Here is a 22,015-nt window from a genome sequence, read left to right on the forward strand (position 1 = left end):
AGGTGCAGGACAAGCTGGATCCAAACAAGGTCTGTCCTTCCTGCCGTACACTGCTATACATCAACGTAAAAAGTTGAAGAGGTGCTGAAGTTACTTCGTTATTACAGTTTATTCGTTATATCTGCTGAGAGTTGTGTTTACGTTTTTTGGATTTTTTTTTTTGGGGGGGGGGATATTTTTGGGGTCAGATTAGGGTAGAAATGGAATTATTCAACAAAGATTTTTATAATTCGGGTTTTTGCGGGGTATTTTTTTTTTTGTTTAGGAAAAAAAAGTTTTAGCATATGTTGTTTCGGACATAAAACTCTATTTGCACTGATTAGGTTCATAAACAGTAGGAACAGCAGCTTGCAGCAAGAAAGTGCTCTTCACGTCAGGTATTTATCTTTTGTTCTTGTTGCTGTTGTTGCAACTATTTCGTCGTGTACATACAATCGTCGTGAGCGTGTCTTTGTTAGACCTGCCTGCCTGCCTGCACTGCAGAAACATTAACTGCGCAGCATAGATTTCAAACAATCAACGCTTAAAACACGACGTCCTTCTAAAACGTACTTTCTACATTTTTCTGCAGATTAAACAATGTCATGGATAACAAACATTAAAACATATTTAATATCATTATTATCTAACTGAAAATGCACTAGAAAAAGTACAGGCCGTCCGCTAGTTTCCGTGCGCTGCCATTGGCGCTGTACACAGATAAATTCCACTTTGTTTTGTGACGCATTTTCGGGCATATATTGGGTTTAACGCGAGTGTTAACTCAGCTCGAGGTTCAAGACTCGCGTGAAACCGAGTTTTACTAAAAAGCGAAGGCCCGGTTCGTTACATAACGTTTCAAGAAGGAGTGTGTTTCCTATACAATATCATTTACTTCGCTTTTAGGCAGTTTTGTTGCGACGAGATTTAATTTTTGTTTTGTCGGTTACACAGCCTACAGAGCGCTTTCTGTCTATGTAACCGAAAGATAAGCATCTTTTCCCGTGCTTTACCACCATGTTATTAGATGAATATTAGACTCGTGCTTCGAGGCGAAAGATGGCGCCTATGTACAGTATAAATCTTTCTGCTGCGTATTTCCTTTAAAATGCCGAAAGCAAAACCTGCAGTCTTAGCTCGGCTACACTCATACATCTCAGTTAAGAAAGCCTTTTTTCATATTACAACACGTTTTTGCCCAAGCATCGGCGAGTTGCATATCCGGAGTCGACACTTTAGGTGATGGTACCGAGGAGTGCCATCAGCAGCGAATGGAAACATTTTCCAGCTTTGGAAACACTTTCAATGAGAGGATTGCTTTAAAACTTGGCAAATATTTCATAAAAACTTTTGTTATGAACAACTGAGAATACCGGCAGCGTGAACCGAGAGGTTGCCGGTCCGCTCGCATTCAGCAGTGTGTAGTTGATGCTGCGCCGTTGCATGCAGTTCTCCGGCAAGTGGTTCGAGATCGAGCGCACCTTCGCCAGGTACGCGAACAACCAGCGGCTGCACTGCGTCAGCGTCGAGTACTACTACGACGGCCAGGGAAAGTTCTCCGCGGTGAACAGCGCGGTGCTTCCCAAGTAAGTGACATGCGCATTAAAGCAAGTGCTCAACTTCGAGACTCGTCAGTTTTCTATAAGTTGCTTGTTGTCTGCGAAAAAAAAAAAACGAAAACGAAACATTACGGCAGTTTTGACGACGCCGCATGTGCACAGCATTTCATATGCGACAGTGCTCTTGAGGGAGTCGCTGCTCTTGCAAAGTACTCCCTTTCTCTCAACCCCTCACGAGCATGAGCATTTCTTGTATGCGACAAACTCCTGTTCCTCCTACCTCTACATGCATTCTTTACAACGCTGCTTGTTCGCCACTGACCCTCCGCGGTGGTGCAGTGGCTAGCGTTTGACTATTGAGCCGGAGTGCCCGGGTTCGAACACGACCGCGGCGGCCGCGTTTCGATGGAGGCGAAATTCAAAACGCTCCCGAGCGCTGTGCGATGTCACTGCACGTAAACGATTCCCAGCTGGTCGAAACTATTCCGGAGCCCTCCACTACGGCACCTCTCCCCCTTTCCACGCCCACCTTCCTCGCTTCCCTCACGGCGCGGTTGAGGTGTCCACCTAGAAGTGAGACAGTAGTTAGCGCGCCTTTAATTTCCTGATAACCATTCATCACCATCATCATAATCCAGTGACCCCGCCTACACTCCAGGCTCCTTCCTCCCTCTCTGTCGCTGATGTATCACCACGCCCGCGATGTGTTGCACCCGCAAAAAGTCCTCTCGTATCGGGCTTGCGTCAGTGAATGATGGCTCTCTCTCCCTCTCTTCCTGCAACTATTGTTGCCCTCTGCGTCTCGGTCTAAAGCGCTGGTTTTCAGAATATTTGCAGGTTTAGAAACTGTTGTGTCCCCTTATTGCTTTTGTGTGTGTAACGACCACCCGCATCCTCCTCCTAACGACCACTCGCATCCTCCTCCTAACGACCACTTGCCCTTCGTCGCACGCTGTCGCCAGATGCCCCCCCATGGTGCGCCCCCGCATCCTCCTCCTGTTTTGGGAAGCCACTCCCTCCCGTGGACGCTTCTCCGCTCCCGCCTTTCTTCGGGCGGCCAGTTCGGCTCCTGCCTCGGTCGACGCTGGTCGCACCCTCATCGGCTTTAAATAAACGAAGTCTTAAAGTACCGTGTGCGTCTTTCGCTGCATTCAACACAGCGACCGGACACGACAGTGGCGACGAGAAAGTGGATTCGACCCGCGCTACGCAACGCTATTGACAAGCCATGGCTACGCGAGGGTTTCCCAATCAGATACCAGAGTTCAACGGCTCATCGTGGTCATCGTGGGTTGGACGCCTTCAGTTCTACTTTGAAGCTAACAACATCACAGACCCAGCCTTGAAGAGGGCCAACCTGCTGACGCTGTGCGGGGAGCAGACCTACGATACTGTCTGCGCCCTTATTCAGCCAAGCACACCAGCGGCAGTGTCTTACGACGACATCGTAAAAGCGCTGCAAAAGCACTACGACCCAAGGCCATCCGAGGTCTACAGCCGGGCTCGCTTCCAACGACGAGATCAACTGGGAGGAGAAACTGTGAGCGCCTACGTAGCCGCGCTCAAGAAGCTCGCTGCCGACTGCAATTTTGGAACGCTGTCGACAACAGCTACCGGGCAGGAGGGAGACGCAGCTTCTTCTGCTAACACCACCATGCTTCCCTTGGACGTGATGTTACGCGACAGATTTGTGTGCGGACTGAGTGACGAGTCACTGCAGCAGCGCCTGTTCGCTGAGAAGGACCTCACATTCAGCAAAGCTTACGACATCGCCGTTCGAGCGGAGAGCGCCGGTCACCAGCAGAGAGGGATTCGCCGGAACACCGAGCCGGTACACCAGACAAGCAACCAGGTGCGCAAGCCTTCTGTTGTTGTAAAATCGGTCAAAAAGGCACAACGCTGCTGGCGGTGTGACGACCAACACAACCCCCAGGGATGTCGATTCCAGTCAGCCACGTGTAATTTTTGCCACAAGCGAGGGCATATCGAAAGAGCATGCATTACGAAACGGAGACTTGCCAAGATAAAGTCACCTTCCCAGCCTAATCACAGCGTCAACGCCTCAGAGAATACGCCGCTATCTGATCTCCATGGAATAACATCAGCAACACCATCTGTGTTGTACGACCTGAACACCATGAATCTCGGCACGCGACCGAAGATTTTTACAGAAGTAAGCGTACATCACCAGCTGATTAAGTTTGAGGTGGACTCCGGCGCAGCCTGTACTCTGATCAGTGAGGACACGTTCCGAACTTCATGGCCATCTGACGCACCCGCCCTGCAACAAGACGACACGCACCTGCGAACGTGGTCAGGACAGAATCTGCCACTATTGGGCTCTGCCAACGTGCAGGTTAACTACAACGGCCAGACCCATACGCTACCTCTGCTTGTTGTGAAGGGCACAGGATCAAGCCTTCTAGGGAGAAACTGGTTTTCTCCACTAGGCGTGATGATATGCGGCATACACCAGACGCCGAGCCAGAACATGGTTGAGCAACTGCAAGAGAAATACGAAAGAGTATTCTCGGAAGAGATTCCAGGAAACGAAGGGCCCCCGGTCACACTGGAGTTGTTGGACAACGCGCAACCCAAATTTCTGAAGGCCAGGCCGGTGCCGTTTGCTCTCCGAGATTCAGTTGAAAAAGAGTTGGACAAACTGGAGCAGCAAGGTGTCATCGAGCCGACGCAGCATTCAGAATGGGCCACACCACTTGTCGTAGTTCGCAAGAAGAACGGAACCATACGCCTCTGCGGAGACTACCGGAGCACCGTCAATCTTGCGACTAAAGCGTCCTCTTACCCGCTACCGACACCTGAAGAAGTATTCAGTGTACTACGTGGCGCAAGAGTCTTCAGCACATTGGACCTCACCCAGGCGTATCAGCAGCTGAAGGTGAGCGAGTCAACTGCTGAATTATTGGCAATTAACACACTGAAAGGCTTGTACAAAGTCAAGCGACTGCCTTTTGGCGTAGCTGCAGCCCCGGCCATATTTCAAAAATTCATGGAGACAGTGCTTCAGGGCATCCCAGGAGTTTGTGTCTACCTTGACGATGTCATCATCAGTGGCACTTCCACTGAAGAGCATGCAGTGCGCCTAGAGCTCGTTCTCGAAAGGCTAGCAAACGCTAATTTGTGCATAAGCAAATCGAAGTGCTGTTTTGCGGTGCCAGAGGTGCAAATTCTGGGACACCGAATTGATGCGGAAGGCATTCACCCTACCGAGGACAAAGTGCGAGCGATCACAGAAGCACGAGCTCCAACAAACAAGCAGGAGCTACAGGCTTTTCTCGGACTCTTGACGTTCTACGACCGGTTCTTGGAACAAAGAGCTACCGTGGCCAACGACTTATACCAACTCCTTCGGAAAGATGTGACATGGACATGGTCGCCACGCCATCAGCAGTCATTCGATGCCCTGAAAGACCTGATTCGAAGATGTACAGTCCTCCGCCACTACGACGAAAGGAAGCCTCTGCTTTTGGCTTGCGACGCATCACCGTACGGAGTCGGCGCGGTTCTATCGCAAACTGACGAGCAAGGAAGGGAAGCTCCCATCGCCTTCGCCTCACGTACGTTGTCGCAAGCAGAACGCAACTACGCGCAACTTGACAAAGAAGGGCTAGCCATCGTCTACGCGGCGAGACATTTTCACCAGTACATTGCCGGCCGGAAGGTGACCTTTATAACCGATCACCGACCGCTATTGGGCATTCTGGGACCACAAAGGCCTATGCCACCAACTTTGTCTCCGCGAATGACACGTTGGTGCATCAAACTCTCAGCGTACGACTACGCTCTGGTCTACCGCAATGGGAGTAAACATCAAAACGCCGATGCGCTAAGCCGTCTGCCACTAGACGCAACTGTTGACGAACCATTTCCACCAGGAGACGTTCTGATGTTCGAAGCACTGCCAGAACCTCCGCTTATAGCAGGCACAGTTGCAACATCTACGCAGAAGTGCGCAGCTCTCCGGCTAGTTTACACAGCTGTTCAACAAGGCAACGTGCACAAACTCAAAGGGGACAACTTCGACGCTTACCGCAGGCGAGCTACAGAGTTGAGCACCCATCGCGGCTGTATCATATTTGGGTCCCGAGTTGTGATTCCGAGAGAACTACGCGCACAAGCTATGTCTCTCATCCACGCCGGACATCGGGGCATCGTTGCAATGAAAAAGTGTGCCAGAAGCTACATGTGGTGGCCTGGCATTGACAACGACATCGAAACAGTGGTGCGAGAATGCAAGCCTTGCCAGAGCAGCCGGAGCGCCCCGCCGAAAGCTCCTGTCCCAGAATGGGAAAAGCCAGACACACCATGGCACACACTGCACATTGATTTTGCAGGACCAATTGAGGGCTGCACTTTCCTTGTGGTCGTAGATGCCTACACAAAGTGGCTTGAGATAAGGCAAATGGGACAGACGACTTCGGCAGCAGTCATTGACAACCTCCGATCACTATTTGCAACGTTCGGCCTGCCGCGCAAGGTAGTGTCGGACAACGGAACACCGTTTGTGTCTGCGGAGATCCTCAAGTTTTATCGCGACAACGGGATCTCATCAGTTACATCGGCCCCCTACCACCCAGCGACAAACGGACAAGCCGAGCGCTACGTAGCCGAGCTAAAACGCGCCCTTGAAAGAGATCAGACAGGCTCGCTGCAGCGCCGCCTTGCGCGCTTTCTCTTCAAGCAGCACACGACGGTTCAGAGCACAACAGGCGAGACCCCCTCGAAAATGATGTTCGAGCGTGAAATGCGAACCCAGCTCACAGCCATCCTCCCCGAGCCAAAGGCAGAGACGTTCCGGGAAGAAAAAGCAATTCCGCGCTGCGGCACGCTTAATGAGGGGCAGCGCGTCCTCGCCCGACAGTTTCTGAAAAAGCCACGCTGGGAGGAAGCTACAATTGTCAGACGCATAGGTCTGCGCTCTTGGCTCGTCAACATACATGGCACAGTAGCACGCCGACATCTCAACCAGCTGCGTAGATTTACGACGCCGTCTGAGAGCTGTCCGCCAGCGGAGAGAACACGTGCACCATCTTCCCACATAGCCTGGCACCTCTTCCCGGAAGAAGAGACTTCGCCCAGGACAGACCTAGGAGACACAGCGAACAACAGCCAGCCTACAAGTGTTTCTCCCCCGAGCGCACAAAGCCAGCGCGCCTCCACGCGTGAGCGCCGACCCCCTGCACGATACCAGGCAACTTTCTAAGGGGGAAGGAAGTGTTGTGTCCCCTTATTGCTTTTGTGTGTGTAACGACCACCCGCATCCTCCTCCTAACGACCACTCGCATCCTCCTCCTAACGACCACTTGCCCTTCGTCGCACGCTGTCGCCAGATGCCCCCCCATGGTGCTCCCCCGCATCCTCCTCCTGTTTTGGGAAGCCACTCCCTCCCGTGGACGCTTCTCCGCTCCCGCCTTTCTTCGGGCGGCCAGTTCGGCTCCTGCCTCGGTCGACGCTGGTCGCACCCTCATCGGCTTTAAATAAACGAAGTCTTAAAGTACCGTGTGCGTCTTTCGCTGCATTCAACACAGCGACCGGACACGCTGTCGCCAGATGCCCCCCCATGGTGCGCCCCCGCATCCTCCTCCTGTTTTGGGAAGCCACTCCCTCCCGTGGACGCTTCTCCGCTCCCGCCTTTCTTCGGGCGGCCAGTTCGGCTCCTGCCTCGGTCGACGCTGGTCGCACCCTCATCGGCTTTAAATAAACGAAGTCTTAAAGTACCGTGTGCGTCTTTCGCTGCATTCAACACAGCGACCGGACACGACAGAAACGTAATTCTAATGGTGCCCACATGCATGCCCTGCGGATACTGTCGCCGTTAACTTTTTAGGGCCTATGAGACTAGTCCCTGCCAAACACAAATAAGTGCAGCATAATCCTGCGACCAGAAGCAGAAATAAGCGTGAAGTGATATATAGAAACTTACCAACAGATAACTGTTCACTGTCGCTTACCAACACCATTGTCTTCCTCACTGCAAGACCTTTTCATTCTCTCCTTCCAAGTGTACCAACTCGATCTCCACCAGTATTGAGACACCCGAGTGCATGCTGTCACCGATGCCGCTTCACTCAGTATAAAGTGGTAGTTTAAAGATTCCAGAGTGAATAACCTAGGAAATGTGTGAGTTATCAGGAAAGATGGTTACACGTAGTCGCGTCTTGATCGGTACTTGCTAATGAGCACTCATTCGATGCAGTGGACACACAAACCGCGTCCTGGGCGAGCTCACAGTCCTCAACCAAACAGAACCAGCCAAGATGTCTATGAGGTTCTACGCCAGAAGTAAGTAAAGAGGAGGAAGGGGAGAGAAATATTCTGTCCTCGCAGTGAAATAGTAATCACGCAATGTGTTGATGGAATTCCACGGGAATAAACGTGCACATGAAAATAAATCCTGAGTGTCGTTTGTTAACAAACAGGCAACATTATGCGCTGCTTTCGGACAGTATTGCATTTACCTGCCGGCAGCTGTCTCTAGGATGTCAATATATTGGCGTGGTCAGTGATAGCCACCACCGAGATGCGTCTAATCCTTAGAGGGGCCCTCCAACACTTTTTGATCATTGTATATACACTCACTCGATAGTTAGGCTGTGTTGTCATGAACATCTGAACCGAATAGATGCAGCAGAGAACCCACAATTGCGCTTAAAAGTTGGCGAGCCCTTTCCGGCGACTTTTCAAATTTGCACCCTTCTCCTTGTTTCGCGTGTATGTATCTAGGTTTAGAAAAGTTTATTAATGAGATTCTTCCAGACAGTACCGTTATGCTGAGCCCGGGCCCAGCCCGCCAAGCTCGACGTGAGGCCCGGCCCGGGCCCGGGTCCGAGGTCCGTTCCCGAGCAGCTGAATAGGTTGTTCACTGAATGCAAGTATAGTATCCTGCTACAAAAGTAAATAAGTAGCCTGCAACGCCGCTCAAATCACAATAACATTTGAAATAATTGCTTTGGTAAGCACGAAATGAAGGGAAAGCGGGTACGCCCGTTCGACTATCTTGTCTGTGTATAGCCCCGACGTTCCGAGAGCCAAATGGAAAGGACTGCATATATGCCCATTAAACTTTGCGATGTCTAGATTTTTGATCAGTTATTTTTTACTGCCCGCGATGTCTAATAAAACGTCCTCGAAGCCGTAGCAATGACATTCCTTTTTTTAATAAGAACGAATTCGCGAGTTCAGTTCATGGCCGCACTGGCTGCGTTTCTGTGGAGGCGAAATACACAAGTGCCTGTTTATCATAGTATGTGTTTGGAGACCTGAAGTGTTTTAAACCAACATGATCTTCTCTAATGGCGTTACATCGTAGCGTAGAGATATGCTTTTTGGGATGCGAAGACGGACCATCAGGGACTATCTTGGAACAGAGCGTTATTTCAATCCGCGTCATCAAAAAGTATTACTAAAGGTTTATTAAAAAAACAACTAGAAAGATTTTAACGCTGCAGGATTCCTTCATTTCTTATACGTACCGGGAGCAATAAAAAAAAATCAGTTTTGCTTGTAACTTTTCTTGCATGAGAAAAACGAAACTATAGCAGGCACCATAAATAAATTAGTGTGCTTCACCGAATAAATCAAAAGCCGTACACGGCCCGTCTATGCTCGGGTCCGCGCCGACTCGGGCCCGCAACTTCAAGCCTGGACCCGGCACATGTCAGGCGAAACAGCACTTTTTCCGGCAGGGCCCGGGCCTTTGCTTCGGGTGGGTCCGAGCCCGTGGAGTGCTTTAAGCCAAGGGTTGCGCATTCTCCGTTACTCTAACGAGAATGTATTTGCAGAAATTCCCTGCACTCAGGGCGACACAGATCGCATGCATTGTCTTCTGTAGCCGCGCCTTCTGCTCGCAACTTCAGGTTCCAGACAGCATCAAACTATAGCACCATGTGATTTGCGAAGTACCGATGAAAAAAAGGCCCAGCCAAAGAAACCATATACTATATGCCTCCTCAAACGACTGAAGCACTGTCTGCTGTCCTAACTACGGTTGCAGATCCAGAGCAGCGGCCTTTCTGGGTTCTCTACACGGACTACGACAAGTGCGCCATCGTGTACCGCTGCCGTCGCTCCCTATGGCTTCACACAAGTACGTCACGCTGCCCCTTTTGCTGCTAAGCAGTTTCTAAACATCTGCAGCTGTCCATATGGTAGCAATAGATCCTTGTAGCAAGCAAGCGTTTGCGTCAGTAGCATCAGTCCTTTATATGTCGGCTGCATGATGTGAAAGGAAATGGTCGCATGCAGCTCCATGACATGCATACGAAGCTCCGCAATTGGCTTGCGGGAAAGCGCGTGCAAAAACAGTGTACGTACACTCGAACCTCAGCGATGGAACAGGTGCACAAGTAAACATTTTCCTACCCAGTAGTGACGAGTCAGACTGATGCAGTGCTTTCCGTCGATTACGTTGCATGCTATCTGCCACTCTTTTCCTGAAAAGGCTTTGTGTCATATTTGTTCCGGTGCAAAAACAAGTCTTAATTTAAACATCATTAAACATAATTTTCAAATTCAGAGAGAGATTTCAATGGGCACTGAAACTCCCTTATACGTCCTGTGGACGTCCAGGACTTCCAAGGGACGTCCAAGAGAGTTTCAGTGCGCATTGGGCTCGAGGTAGAGGTAAGGCGGGGAGGTTAACCAGAAGGGTGTTCCGGTTGGCTGTCCTGCAATAGGGAAACAGAAGAGGGGGCATAAAAGGGAAAGAGAAAAGAAAGATGTGCTAAGGCCGTCGCAGCAGTAACACAGTGGCCTGCGCACTAACGATTTCTCTACACACCTCCAAGTGGGGGGTGTACGCACCCCCTTGGTTTTCTGAAGGTACTCCCTTAATTCGCAACGTTTTACAGCGACAGCTGTTAAGTGCCCGTAACTTAGTTTCGCGTCGTAGTAGTGGCGTTGTCTGTCGTATTCTTCAGATTAACCGGTGGGTATAGTTGCCACAGGAACCATACGGAGGATGTTTACTATGAGAGGAGGGTATGGCGAGAGCGTAAGAAGGCGCAGCCGGTCGGCGCTTGCCATGGATACCACCCGGAAGGTAGTTACCCCGGAAGGATGAGGAGGATTAGAACGGAACCTCTCTCTACGCTCTCGCCATAAAGGCAAGAGCGTAGAGAGAGCGTAGGAACGTCACCAGAGGATGGTTACAGCACAGTAACCATTCGGAAGGTGGTTACCGTGGAAGGAGGAGGGTGTGGCGAGAGCAGAAAAATCCTCAACCGGAGGATACCTGCCATGGAAGGAGGAGGGGAGTATGGCGAAAGCGCGAGAAGGCGCACTTAGTATGTGGTTTTCATGGGAACCAACCGGAGGGTATTTCTCCTAGAAGGAGAAGGAGGGTTGCCGTGCAAAGAGAGTATGGCGAGAGTGTAAGAAGGCGGACAGTGGTAATCATCCGGAACGTGGTTACCGTGAAAGGGGGAAGGGTGTGGCGAAAGTGAAGGAATGTAGCACGGTCCACCAGCGAAAGCTGCTGCGAAACGCACCACCCGAAGAGAGGATCATCAGCGGCGCTGCGCTCCCTAGGACTGTACAGCTGTGAGGTCGCTCTCATATTCTCTAGCGCAACATATCGTAAGTGCAAATACCTTAACAGCTGTCGCTGAATCTCGCGCGTTAACCAATGGTAACCGGCCTGTCAATTTTCTTTTTACACATGACAGGGAATCTTTGTCATCCTTGTCATGAGTGGTGGAGTCATAAATGTTACTAGTTAAACCATTTCTCCTGCACCCTCAGCACCCCCTTCCCCCTCTACACGCAAGAAATTCAGACCTTACCCCCTTATATCAATTCGTGAAGAACCTTTGCTGCGCACCTTGATGGCTGCCGAGCGCTGCGGCCTCAGTACCACGTCCTACATCGTCGAACACAGGGCATTCACACAGCGCAGCATTCCAACCTGAAGCAAGGCTTCTTTCCATCGCAGGTTGATAATTAGACGAATTAAATGTGACTCGGCTATTGTAGGGCATAAAACATGGATTCGGCCGTGAAAATACGACTGTTCGCGAGGCAAACCTCAAAGAAATTCTGTGAAAGTTTTCATACAGCCTAACACCGAAATTCCTCTTGCGTTAAATCTATTGAAGAAGTGAAAAAATTAGGCAGAGACATTTTAGACCGCTTACTTGTAGGAATGCGAAGGCATTACTGTCCCTGGGTGCATTGTTTAAGTATGATGTTTGTACATGCATGCGTTGAAGTTCTTTTCTATGAGTTTTGGACGTGTATGACACCACCCAGAACGTTGTATGACGAACAGTTGCACCACAATTTTGATACGGAAGTATGAGAAGGCATAATTGAAGGTGCATATGTCGTCGGTTCGAATCCCTATCGCAAGCTAGCCTCCAACTTGACTAGCACATGTAAGCTATATGCAACGAGAAATCGTATGACACCATCCGGAGTGCTGTACGGCAAACGATTGCGTCACAGTTTTGGTACGAAAGTCACCATATATATGAAATGCGCCACATGGAGGTCGGCCAGTGGGGAGCATATGTACACGAACAGCATGTATAGGATTGTCTGAAGTGGAGGTGCTCGGCTTGCTGTGTGCGTCATACGGCCGCTTGTTGACGTCACCCTATTTTTCTTGCCATCGCTGGGATTTGCTGTACTATCTGTGAGTGCACATACACCCACCAGCTCTTCTTGTAAAGGGACTAGTAATGCTTTCGCATTAAAATGCAGTATTGAAAGAACTGAATTTACGCATAGATAAGAGCATTGTGGTGCAACTACAATCCACGCTTTCGGCCTAACAGTAGACAAGCCAAACTACCTCGTCTTCCCGGCATTCCGGCGGTGAAGGGCTTTTTAAGAAAATCGCATAGACGGTGGCGCCATCTTTCGCTCTATAGTCGGACACAACGTAAGTCTGTAGTGAAGCTCCGCCCACATTTACGACCACCTCACAGGATTCTTCCACGACTAAAAAGTAGTTCGTTGTTGAAACTTTTCTTGTTACATAAACGAGAAGCTTAGCATAACACAAAAGATATAAGCTCTAGAGTTTTGATGCGTCACTTGTTTAACATAGCCAAACATTAAAAAGCTGATTTTATTTACTGTTACGATTAGCCAGCGGAGTAATACAGGACGCCGCGGACCGTGGCCCAGTGTTAGCAACTGCTGTTTTTTAAGTTGTATCCTACTATAGGTAACATTTAGAAACTTTATAGCCAGGCTATGCGAAGCGGCCGTGATGTTAATTCGGTTTATCTCAAAGGAATTCCAAGAAGTTTCCAGCGTGCTTGCAACGTAAAAGTCTAGCTCCGAGCTCAAAATCGTCATCGGTGCATTTTAAATGCATCCTGACGAATGCATATATTTTTTTCCTCTAAAAAGAACCTTTCCAGAAAGCAGCTGTCCGCCTTTCCCTCGCTTCTAAGCAGTCAGTATTGCGACATCACAGTATCATTTTCCAACAGGATTTAATGCCAAAATTTTGTCAGAAAAGTGATGCCGTAACTCGTTTTTCATGACAGTCATACCTGTTATTAAAGGGTCAGTCTACTCACCGAGATGAGTGTATAAATAATGGCATATTTGGTAGTTGGCACCCTATAACATCAATAACGAGGGAACTGCTCCCGCTTTAGACAGGAATTTATATTTTATTTCGGCGTTAAAAGTCGCGTAAAAATGCATGGTGGCGACCCCAAACGTTCATTTTGTTGGTGCAGTTGGTAGTCTTTTTTTTTTTTTTTTGAAGAAGCATAAGTGAATATACTACGTACCGTTTGTCAGTGAAACGTACGTTTTGTTCTAGTAAACTGTAGAAGGCGTACCGCTCGCTTTTGTTGTAAATCACATGAATATTTAGTTATACGTACGTTAAACGCAGGCACATTCCCACTTTTAGTTCAGCGTATGCTAGCAGAGACGCAAAAATAAACTCAGCCAATAGTGGCGCCATCTGGTTGTCAGGATGGGAACCATTGCTGTAAACAAACAGACTCTCCGCTTAAGCCTAGAAGCGGCAGAATCATCACTCTAATTATTAAAATAAAGCAAATTTATCACTTATACGTTTTCTTATAGGCGAGATGAGGCGAAGCGAAAGACCGGCGCCCCATTTATGGCCAGTGAACGCTCTCAAAACGGCAGCAACAACGAGAATTGAGTCCGAAGCGAGAGGTCCGGCTTCGACGGGCGCCGCCATGTTTGTCGCCGCGCGGCGGAAATCCAGATGGTTGCCAGATGAGACTACCATCTCATACAGAAGTGTTCCCACATCAATAAATTCTATTTTAAAATGTTCTACTGCACTTCTTGGCCCCACACCTGGCTAAACGGTAATTTGAGTAAAGAGCTATCGGTTGCCGCAAAGAAAATATGACAACTGAAACTGCATCTTGGTCTCTGGAGCACCCGCAATATATGGGACTACATTTATGCCCCCCTCTGATCAGCTACTCGTAAACCCTCAAACACTATACCGAGCAGAAATATAAACAGTCCCACACCCGAGCAAATCATTCTCTAAACACGGAGAACCTATACAGAAGAATCCAAAGCAAGTGATTACGCCATACACTTGCACCGCGGCGGTCGAATTTTGATGGAGGCGAAAATCTAAAGGCCTGTGTACTGTGCGATGTCAGTGCACGTTAAAGAACCCCAGGCGGTCAAAATTTCCACAGCCCTTCACTACGCAATCCCTCATAGCCTGAGTCGCTTTGGGACGTAAAACCCCCATCAACCATAAACCGTAAACCATACACTAGTGCATATTGTACCCGGACCAATACAACTCAGAATGTATACACACTGTGGCCATAGCATAAAAGAGCTAGGCTATATGGCGAACCATGCCACCCTGTACCACATCACTTGGGCATGCCAACACAATCCCAATGTAGTCCGAATCCCGAACACTCTCAGTGTGAGGCTGCTCTGCGCAGCGGTCTCTGGTGCCTGTGACCACGACTGCCAGAACTGATTGGTTGAAAGGGCCCTTGCCACAAAAGAATTTTTTTTTTATCATCCCCATGAGGACAACGTGCATGGCGAATATGAAAGCAGAAACGGCACGCATATGCTGCTTGGCTGTGCAAGCCACATGTGCTCAGATTCGTGGTGTCGCAACTAGCCCTTGCCGACCGAAACCTTGGCGATTAGGCCTGCGACGCGATTGAAGCACAAGCTCAGCGGGCTTATCTAAAGCTCTTAAGAACTATATACAGGAGACAAATCAAGAACGCAACGGCAAATTGCACTCAAGAAAGGCCCCCTGGCCAACGGTGTCCACCGTTTGTTACGACGTCCCTTAGCGCGACATCGGAGGTGGCTGGCACATGCCTCCGTGAATTGGGAGTAGCCACGACGTCACAACGGTTGACGCCATTGTGGAGGGCCTCCTTTGATGGGCATCGCTGCATTCTTGAGTTGCAGTACCCTTAGGAGGGGCGCAGCCGACCTAGCAGCCAGTCGAAGAGCTCGACATTTATGAAAAAGCCGGCAATCATCTTGCCAACTCATTTTCAGTGAATGGCAATGGAACTCTGAATTTTAACTTTTTAACTTCCGTGTTTCAAGAAACTGCCGAATTCCCAGGAGTTTCAGTGAATCATTCATGAGGAAGCTGAAGGTAACACAAAGCTATCATAGCCCATGCAACCCAATTCCTTGGACAGCCCCAGACTACGGGCATTGCCAATTAGTGTACTTCACCACCTCCTCCTTTTATCGGTTGGAATCGAACCGCATGCAGGTCGCTAAATGCGCTCTGCCTATCTACACTTTGTGTTTATGCAGTGTATGTCTGGATCCTCTGCCGAAACCACACTGTGACGGAGCCTTACCTCGCCAACTTGCGCGGTTACGTTCAGCAATGGACCGGTATCCCTGCCCGCCTGTTCAGCAAGACACCCTGCAAGTAGCTTCGGCCGCCCCTGGTCGGCCTTCCGACCCCTGGAAAGCACCCTCAAGGTCATCATCAACAGCAGGAACTCGCAATTCCACTACCACCGCCAGGCTCCTCCTCCGTTTGGAGGGTCGACGAATAAAGAGACAACACACCAGCTGGGAAAACTTTGTAACTTTTTCATTGATAATGATTCACTGTACAAATGATAAAACCATTACGAACACGAACAACATAATATCTTGAGCAGACAACTTGGCAAGAAGACGCTAAAAAATCCCGAACAAAGGGTGCAGCGACGCGCTCTTTGAACGGCGACCATGTGTGGTCCAGGCGGTGCCATTCGCACGCAGCGTCCCGGAAAGGTCACGAAACGACGGCGGGAGGGGTGAAAGAATGGGCAGCCGTTATGTCAACAAACGTCAACGGACAAGACAACGCGTGGCGGCCACTCGCTGCGAACTGGGCGAGGGCCTCAAGAACCAAGGGCCGAGAGAAAAGGGTGACATAAAAAAAAAAAAGACCAACAGAACTTTTTACAAGTTGATTGCTTTCACACACGGCACTCAAATCCGTTTTCTGGTGTCAGATGCGCTACACCAAGTCATAGGGGGAGCAGTATGGCAGTTTGTTTCCGCAAAAATGCGGGCTCCTGTTTATATGCTGTACAGTATTATACAAAAACATGCGCCTGTGGCTTGACCACAGTATGTGGGGGCTTCTCCCGTCAATGCCCTCCAAGCTGATGACCCCGACCAGGAAAGACAAGTCTAGACCATCCCACTGCATCACACCACACACCTTGGTGGCAATTCTTGTTGCAACTTGCTATACAGCAGCTTACTTCACTAGAACAATACTCCCAATGTCATGCCAACCATATTCAACAAAGTTGGAGCGTTTAGGTGAAGTGAAAGAGAGAGCGAGAGATGCAGATACCCATATAGTACAGCATCATCAGCCTGCCCCATAGCATTTTGAAGTGCCCACACCACCACATCTTTTCACATCTTAGCCAATTAGGTTTCAAGCTTCACCTTGCATCATGATTTTTCCAAGGCCTAGAATAATTTGTTCTCGTTAACTATAACCCATGTGCCCATCACTGTCCGGCAAACAGGTAATTAAAATCAAGTTCACAGGAGAAGCCCCTTCAACTGAGCCAAGGGCCACAACGTGGTGGACACGAAGGTTTTCGCAATGCCCACAAATTCACTACAAAAATCCTGATAATGACACGACAGGGAATGCGATGACCCATGGCTCTGAACGTTGCACACAAGTTTTTGCACCAAGAAATGAGACTTTTCTTGGGAGGGGGGAAGAAAGATACAGAGAGCTAGAATTAGAAGTCTTTAAAAAAGCTAGTGAAACTGTACAGCAAAACACTCATCACTCGTCAGTTCTCCTCCTTTCTCATGAATGGTGGGAGATGGGTGCAGAAAGGAAGAGGTATATGTTCGGTCCCTGCGACAGCGCGCACACTGCCCTTCGCCACTGAAAAGATGCGTGCACAAGCACCCATTTACAAGAACCTGTTCGCAAGTGCATCAAGCGGAAACCGGGAGGGCAGGAGGGGGTGGGAGGGGGCACGAGACATATATAACACATGAAAAGCGGGTCCTCCGCCGAAATAAACACCCAGCAGTTCATGAGCTCTCCAACAAATGCATTTAAATTCGAGCCAGCTGAATGTGGCACTAGTGCCTCCCACATGGCCAGAACACCTAGTTTCCCCTAGTCGCTCCCCATCAGGCGACCACACACTCAAATGCACAGCTTCCCAGATGACACCAACATCATGGTACTGCAAAGGGCAAGCACACCATTCTTTCCAGCCTGCTAATAAAAAAGAACACTTGTTCTCGCTTCTGTACAAACCACAGCCTCACTTACAACTTGCCAAGCCTTGACAGCAACGACAAGAACTGTCGAGCTCACCTCTAAAAAAGTGCATTCAACAAGTGCTTTTGCCAGCTCGACCATAAAAACAAACGAGAATTTGAGTGCATCAATTTCCATGGCCACAACTACTAAAGTCCCTTGGAATGCTAAGTAATGACAGAGAACTCAATTTCTATCTACAGCAAATAAAAAAAACAACTCGTTTTTGCAGCCAGAACGCAGTGTAGGTTTTAGCTCCAAACTCATTGCACATGCCCACACAACAAATGTAGAAATCTAAGCAGAAGCCCAGCAGCTTCCAATTAACAGTGAAAGTCAACACTAACACAGGCATCGGCGCTGGCTGGCGGAGGAGCCTTTAGAATACACTTCACAGAATACATAACCGCTGAAAGAACTCTCCACTGTTCAAAACTACTTCTGCTCTCGAACTTAACTACACATAGTCCTCCCCGTGCATCCATGCGCAGAGTCACCAGAAGAGCTCCCAAGGCATCGTTATTCATTCTTGGCACTTTTTTCTGGCAGTTGACGCAACAACTCTTGATTCCAGAAACACAAATGTCAGGCCAATTTCTAGGAGCAATAAGTACAGCAAGCTCGTCATCGCACCCTCGTTTAACTCTCGTGAAGTACTTTGTAGCAGAGATCAATAGCACAGATACAAAAAAACCACTCACGTGGAGCTCCACTTTTGCCAAGGGTGTTGGAGAGAAGTTAATTATAAATGACAAATGATGTGAAAAGAGTCATGACTGTGTAAAAGACATCATAAAAAAAGTACCAAAACATGAGCAATATGAAATGAACCATGATGTGTATAATTGAAAATGTAATGCCAGGCAAAATACCAGCAAAATACTGAAATTCCTCAGCTCAAGTGACCGATACTATGGCAAGGACTATGCTATCACAACAATTAAACAGTTAATGTGCTTAAATTATGTTTAGCTCAAGGTGTAACAGTAACAAACAGGAAAAAATGGCTTCACTCAACTTCCCTGCAAATGCTGCACTTTCCAATGTAACACACAAACATGAGCATAAATGCCAATCAGATAACAGCCAGCTGCAAACTTGTGCAAAGCATAACAATTCATTGTTGTTGAATCGACTAAGCTGCACGGCTCAATAGGTTTGGTACTTACTTACCCCACAGATACGTGCAAAGATGTTGCTGTGGCTGAAACCATGACTCTGTACTATGCATTACTGTCACAATATAAACGATTCACAGAAGTTGCTGTTGAATAAAATTTTACAGAAAGCACACAAAGGTTTCAAGTTCACCGAGCTGAAGTTGAATTTCCGGTAGCAACCTGTCATGTGCCCTGCTGCTATTCCCGCACATAGTTCGCCACTTTAATGTTCTCCTGAAATGCAAATGATGGACACCCACATGCGCCCACCTGCAGAGTAACCAGTCCCCCGTCACTGGCAGCGTGCTACCATTTACGCAATTATGAGCCACGCTACAGCTCAAAACAGAGGAAAACAACACAGTCCTCAACCAATGGCCTTCATAAATAATTTTGATGAGCAGAGCCTTGGTAAAAACAGTGCTCTGTACTGTACAGAAGGAGATCAAATCAGTCGGATACAAAACAGCAAATTCAACAGCGACTATGCGCGCATTTCTGCTGTACTTGTTTTTCTGCGGCCGATAAGCAGAGAGGAAGTTTCAGAGCAAATTCATCTTTACCTCGTAAAATTTCTGCAAGGCTACGAGTTCTGGTCAGACAAGTGTGCAGTCAGCAAAGCACAGCATCCAAATTGTACACACAGAAAGGTTTGCAGTGCTACGAGAGCAATCTGGTGACTCTGCTACACCCATATGGCAGGTAGGCATGCACATAATGAACGCTGCAGCCTGCATCCAAGCGAAATGAAACAACAAAGGGGCCTGGAATACCAGAATAGTGCAAGAAAGCGATGCCCAACTGCGAGGCCTCCCCATCACATCAAAACTGACGAGGTGCATCTACAGCAATGTTTTCTTTCATCGATGCAAAAGAAAGCAGGAAACAACCTTGTCTTGATGCAGCACCAATGGCTTTTTGACCACCACGGCGACGCAGCATCCTCTTACTGCTACAGAGCACAACAGCAGACTACCGGCCTATCATGGCCCAAATTACATTTGCTGCGGCTGCTAGCTCCAGCATTTCAGTGATGCATGTGTACCTCACACCCTCAAGGCTGGCTTCTCGGCTGCTGTCATCAGTCCAGCTGAGTACCACTGCATATCTCCAGGCATCACACATACAAAACCTTTCCTCTCACTGCTCCAACCGCATGGGTGTTCATTAAACCTTTACACGTTTGGCTGGTCTCAAAAAAGGTGAATAAGAACGTGTGTGTGCTATCCCAAGGACTCCACTAGCAGCAAGACAGTCGGGAGGAAACAAAAGGGCAGGTACCTTTCCTCGCACTCCCCTCAAAACACTGCCTAGGCCCACTGTGCACCCGGCCACGCCCGAAGGCAATTCCCCTCTTCATGCACACTCTGTGCCCCCTTCTGAAATCACAAACATGCAAGTCACAAAGCGGACGCCAACGCTCGCTGAGATTTGTCCGCTAAGTGAAGGGACTGGTTGGAAGCGCCCAAAGCAAGACCACTGGGGGAAAGGGCGGTCAGTCAAGATGAAATGTATGCTCGAAATATGGTGGCTGGCTTGCTCTGGATTGCTCCATACTAGCTGGTCGTCTCCCTCCCACACAGACAAGCTGGCCATTGGCCGTTCATGCAAGGGCACATTGGAGTGCTGCCAGCAAAGGTATAAAAATGGGAAGGGTGGTAGTGGTGGGAGGAAGAACATCCCAGAGAGAGATAAAGAGCATGACAGCAAGCGATACAGAGCAAGACAAAGAAAGAGGGCAGGAGGCAGGGAGCAAGGTCTGTGTGTTGTCCTCGGTTCAATCGTGGCGGTCTTCGCTAGCCGTGGCTCGCCCCGCATCTGGCTGCGCCCGCGGAGTCTCCGGCGCCCTCAGCACTTCTTCTTCCTCCTCGTACTCTTCCTCTTCCTGGGGCGGCCATAGCTGTGGCGACCACTACGACCGGTCGAGGCGGAAGGCTTCTTCAGCAGCGGGGTCGCTGATCACCGCCATGTCGGGATCGGTCAGGATCTGCAGCCCATCAATGTCGATCGGACCAAGGTCTGCACGCAAAGCCTCTTCGGTAGAGAAGAGGTCGGCCGAGTCGAACGAGCCCAGGGACTGACCATCGACCTTCGCCTGCTGCAGCGCCCCCTTGAGCAGGGCTGCCTCGTCTGTGCCAGGCCCTGCAAGACGCAATCCAGTGTTTGTTCATGGCCATCTTGAAAAAAGACATGGATAGCATCCAGCTCTTTTTCTGCTTCACAGGTGGAGCATTTGATTCACAACCTGATTCTCCAAGGTAGGTGCTCACAGCTACAGTAAAACCTTGTCAAGGCACACCCGTTTAAACGATAGGTAACCTTTCAAGGCTTTTCAAGTATCAGAATAACAAGCCCAACAATAACTCTTGATAAAATTCAAACGGTAGTTCTAGTCACATTAAATCCCTGGCTAAACTTCCGTTAAACAGCGTGCAGTTGGTGCCCGCTTACGACGCACTAGCACGAAAGTCTCTGTTAGCATGTACCCGTTATCGCGCATGAGGCTGAAGGGATCTCTCATGAAGCAGCCATGGACTACGCTGCGCACTGTAAGGAAACTATTTCAGTGCTCCTTACATAAATATTGTGGCAACAAGTCGATAGTGAAACGATGCAGCATGACTTGCACGCTTGCAACTGCTGACGTGGCCAAAGGAATGAGCACTCTAGCCTCTCGTCGCTGAGGGAATCAATGTAGCCCTATCACCTCCACTGCCCCACCAACACCACATTTGCAAGCTCCGGTGTCTGCGAGGTCACAGTCTGAGCCATGAGGATATGATGCCAATCGCCATCATTATCGCTTATTGTCACGTGACTTGGTTTGCCTGCACCACGGAGGCTCCATGGTTTAAGCTGGCAGCAGAAAGCTTTCATTTTCCTACATGAGCAGGTGACTGGTACCACTCCAAGGTTGTGATTCTGCCCCATCTGGTTGCGTTGTCACGTTACTGGTGTTGTCACGGATTGCACGCTTCCCACATTCAGTGCTTCCCAAGTGACATCCCTCTCCAGCATGTCTCGTGTCGGGGCAAAACTACAAGTGTTGACCACCCCTGGCGACGCCACCTGTGTAGGTTCTTCACGGAAATTTTGAAGCGGGAAGGCACTGACGGTACTGTCATCTTTTGCATATTTAGAGGCACAGACAGTGCAGTTGAGACTTCTCCACCATGGTTCAATAGTGACACTGTTGCACTGTTGCCTCAATCGCTTGCGAAATGTTATACAGTGCAAGTGACGCTGACGAGGAAAACAGTGAAAACAGACCGGGCACCACCGTTGGAAAAATGGTGCGCATGCTAGACCTGCTTTGCCTGTTCGCCCGAAAATGGGGCCTAACAGAGCAGAGGAGACATGGTTTAAGTGCATTCGAGGCTGCAACACTATCTGCGAGGCTGTCTTGGCAGCAGAAATAAGGAATTTCTCTGGTCCTATAAATAAAAGCTTCTGCATGTGTCTTCACTCACAAAATACTTCAGGTATCATCTTCTACCATGTCAGTGGATATATTTAAACCATTTTCGATTAGG

General features: G+C 49.1%; 2 protein-coding genes across 10 annotated transcripts in view; one reads left to right on the forward strand and one right to left on the reverse strand.

Moving 5' to 3' along the window:
* Window positions 1–1,359: 1,359 nt before the first annotated feature.
* Window positions 1,360–15,454, forward strand: LOC149342739 (apolipoprotein D-like). Its single transcript, XM_089545213.1, has 4 exons — window positions 1,360–1,565; window positions 7,756–7,841; window positions 9,553–9,645; window positions 15,330–15,454. Exons 1-4 carry the CDS (start codon window positions 1,408–1,410, stop codon window positions 15,452–15,454), a joined length of 462 nt encoding a protein of 153 aa, XP_089401339.1. The 5' UTR covers window positions 1,360–1,407.
* Window positions 15,455–15,597: 143 nt separating this feature from the next.
* Window positions 15,598–22,015, reverse strand: part of Crtc (CREB-regulated transcription coactivator) — a 61,909-nt gene continuing 55,491 nt past the window's right edge. For all 9 annotated transcript variants that reach the window (XM_089545210.1, XM_089545212.1, XM_089545206.1 and 6 more), the window contains one exon: window positions 15,598–20,624. In XM_089545210.1, the coding sequence (XP_089401336.1) occupies window positions 20,395–20,624 (230 nt within the window). In that variant the 3' untranslated portion in view covers window positions 15,598–20,394. The remainder of the gene's footprint in view (window positions 20,625–22,015) is intronic.

Source organism: Amblyomma mixtum, chromosome 5 (assembly GCF_055824585.1).
Source record: "Amblyomma mixtum isolate Tamu chromosome 5, ASM5582458v1, whole genome shotgun sequence".
Classification (NCBI taxonomy): Eukaryota; Metazoa; Arthropoda; class Arachnida; order Ixodida; family Ixodidae; genus Amblyomma; species Amblyomma mixtum.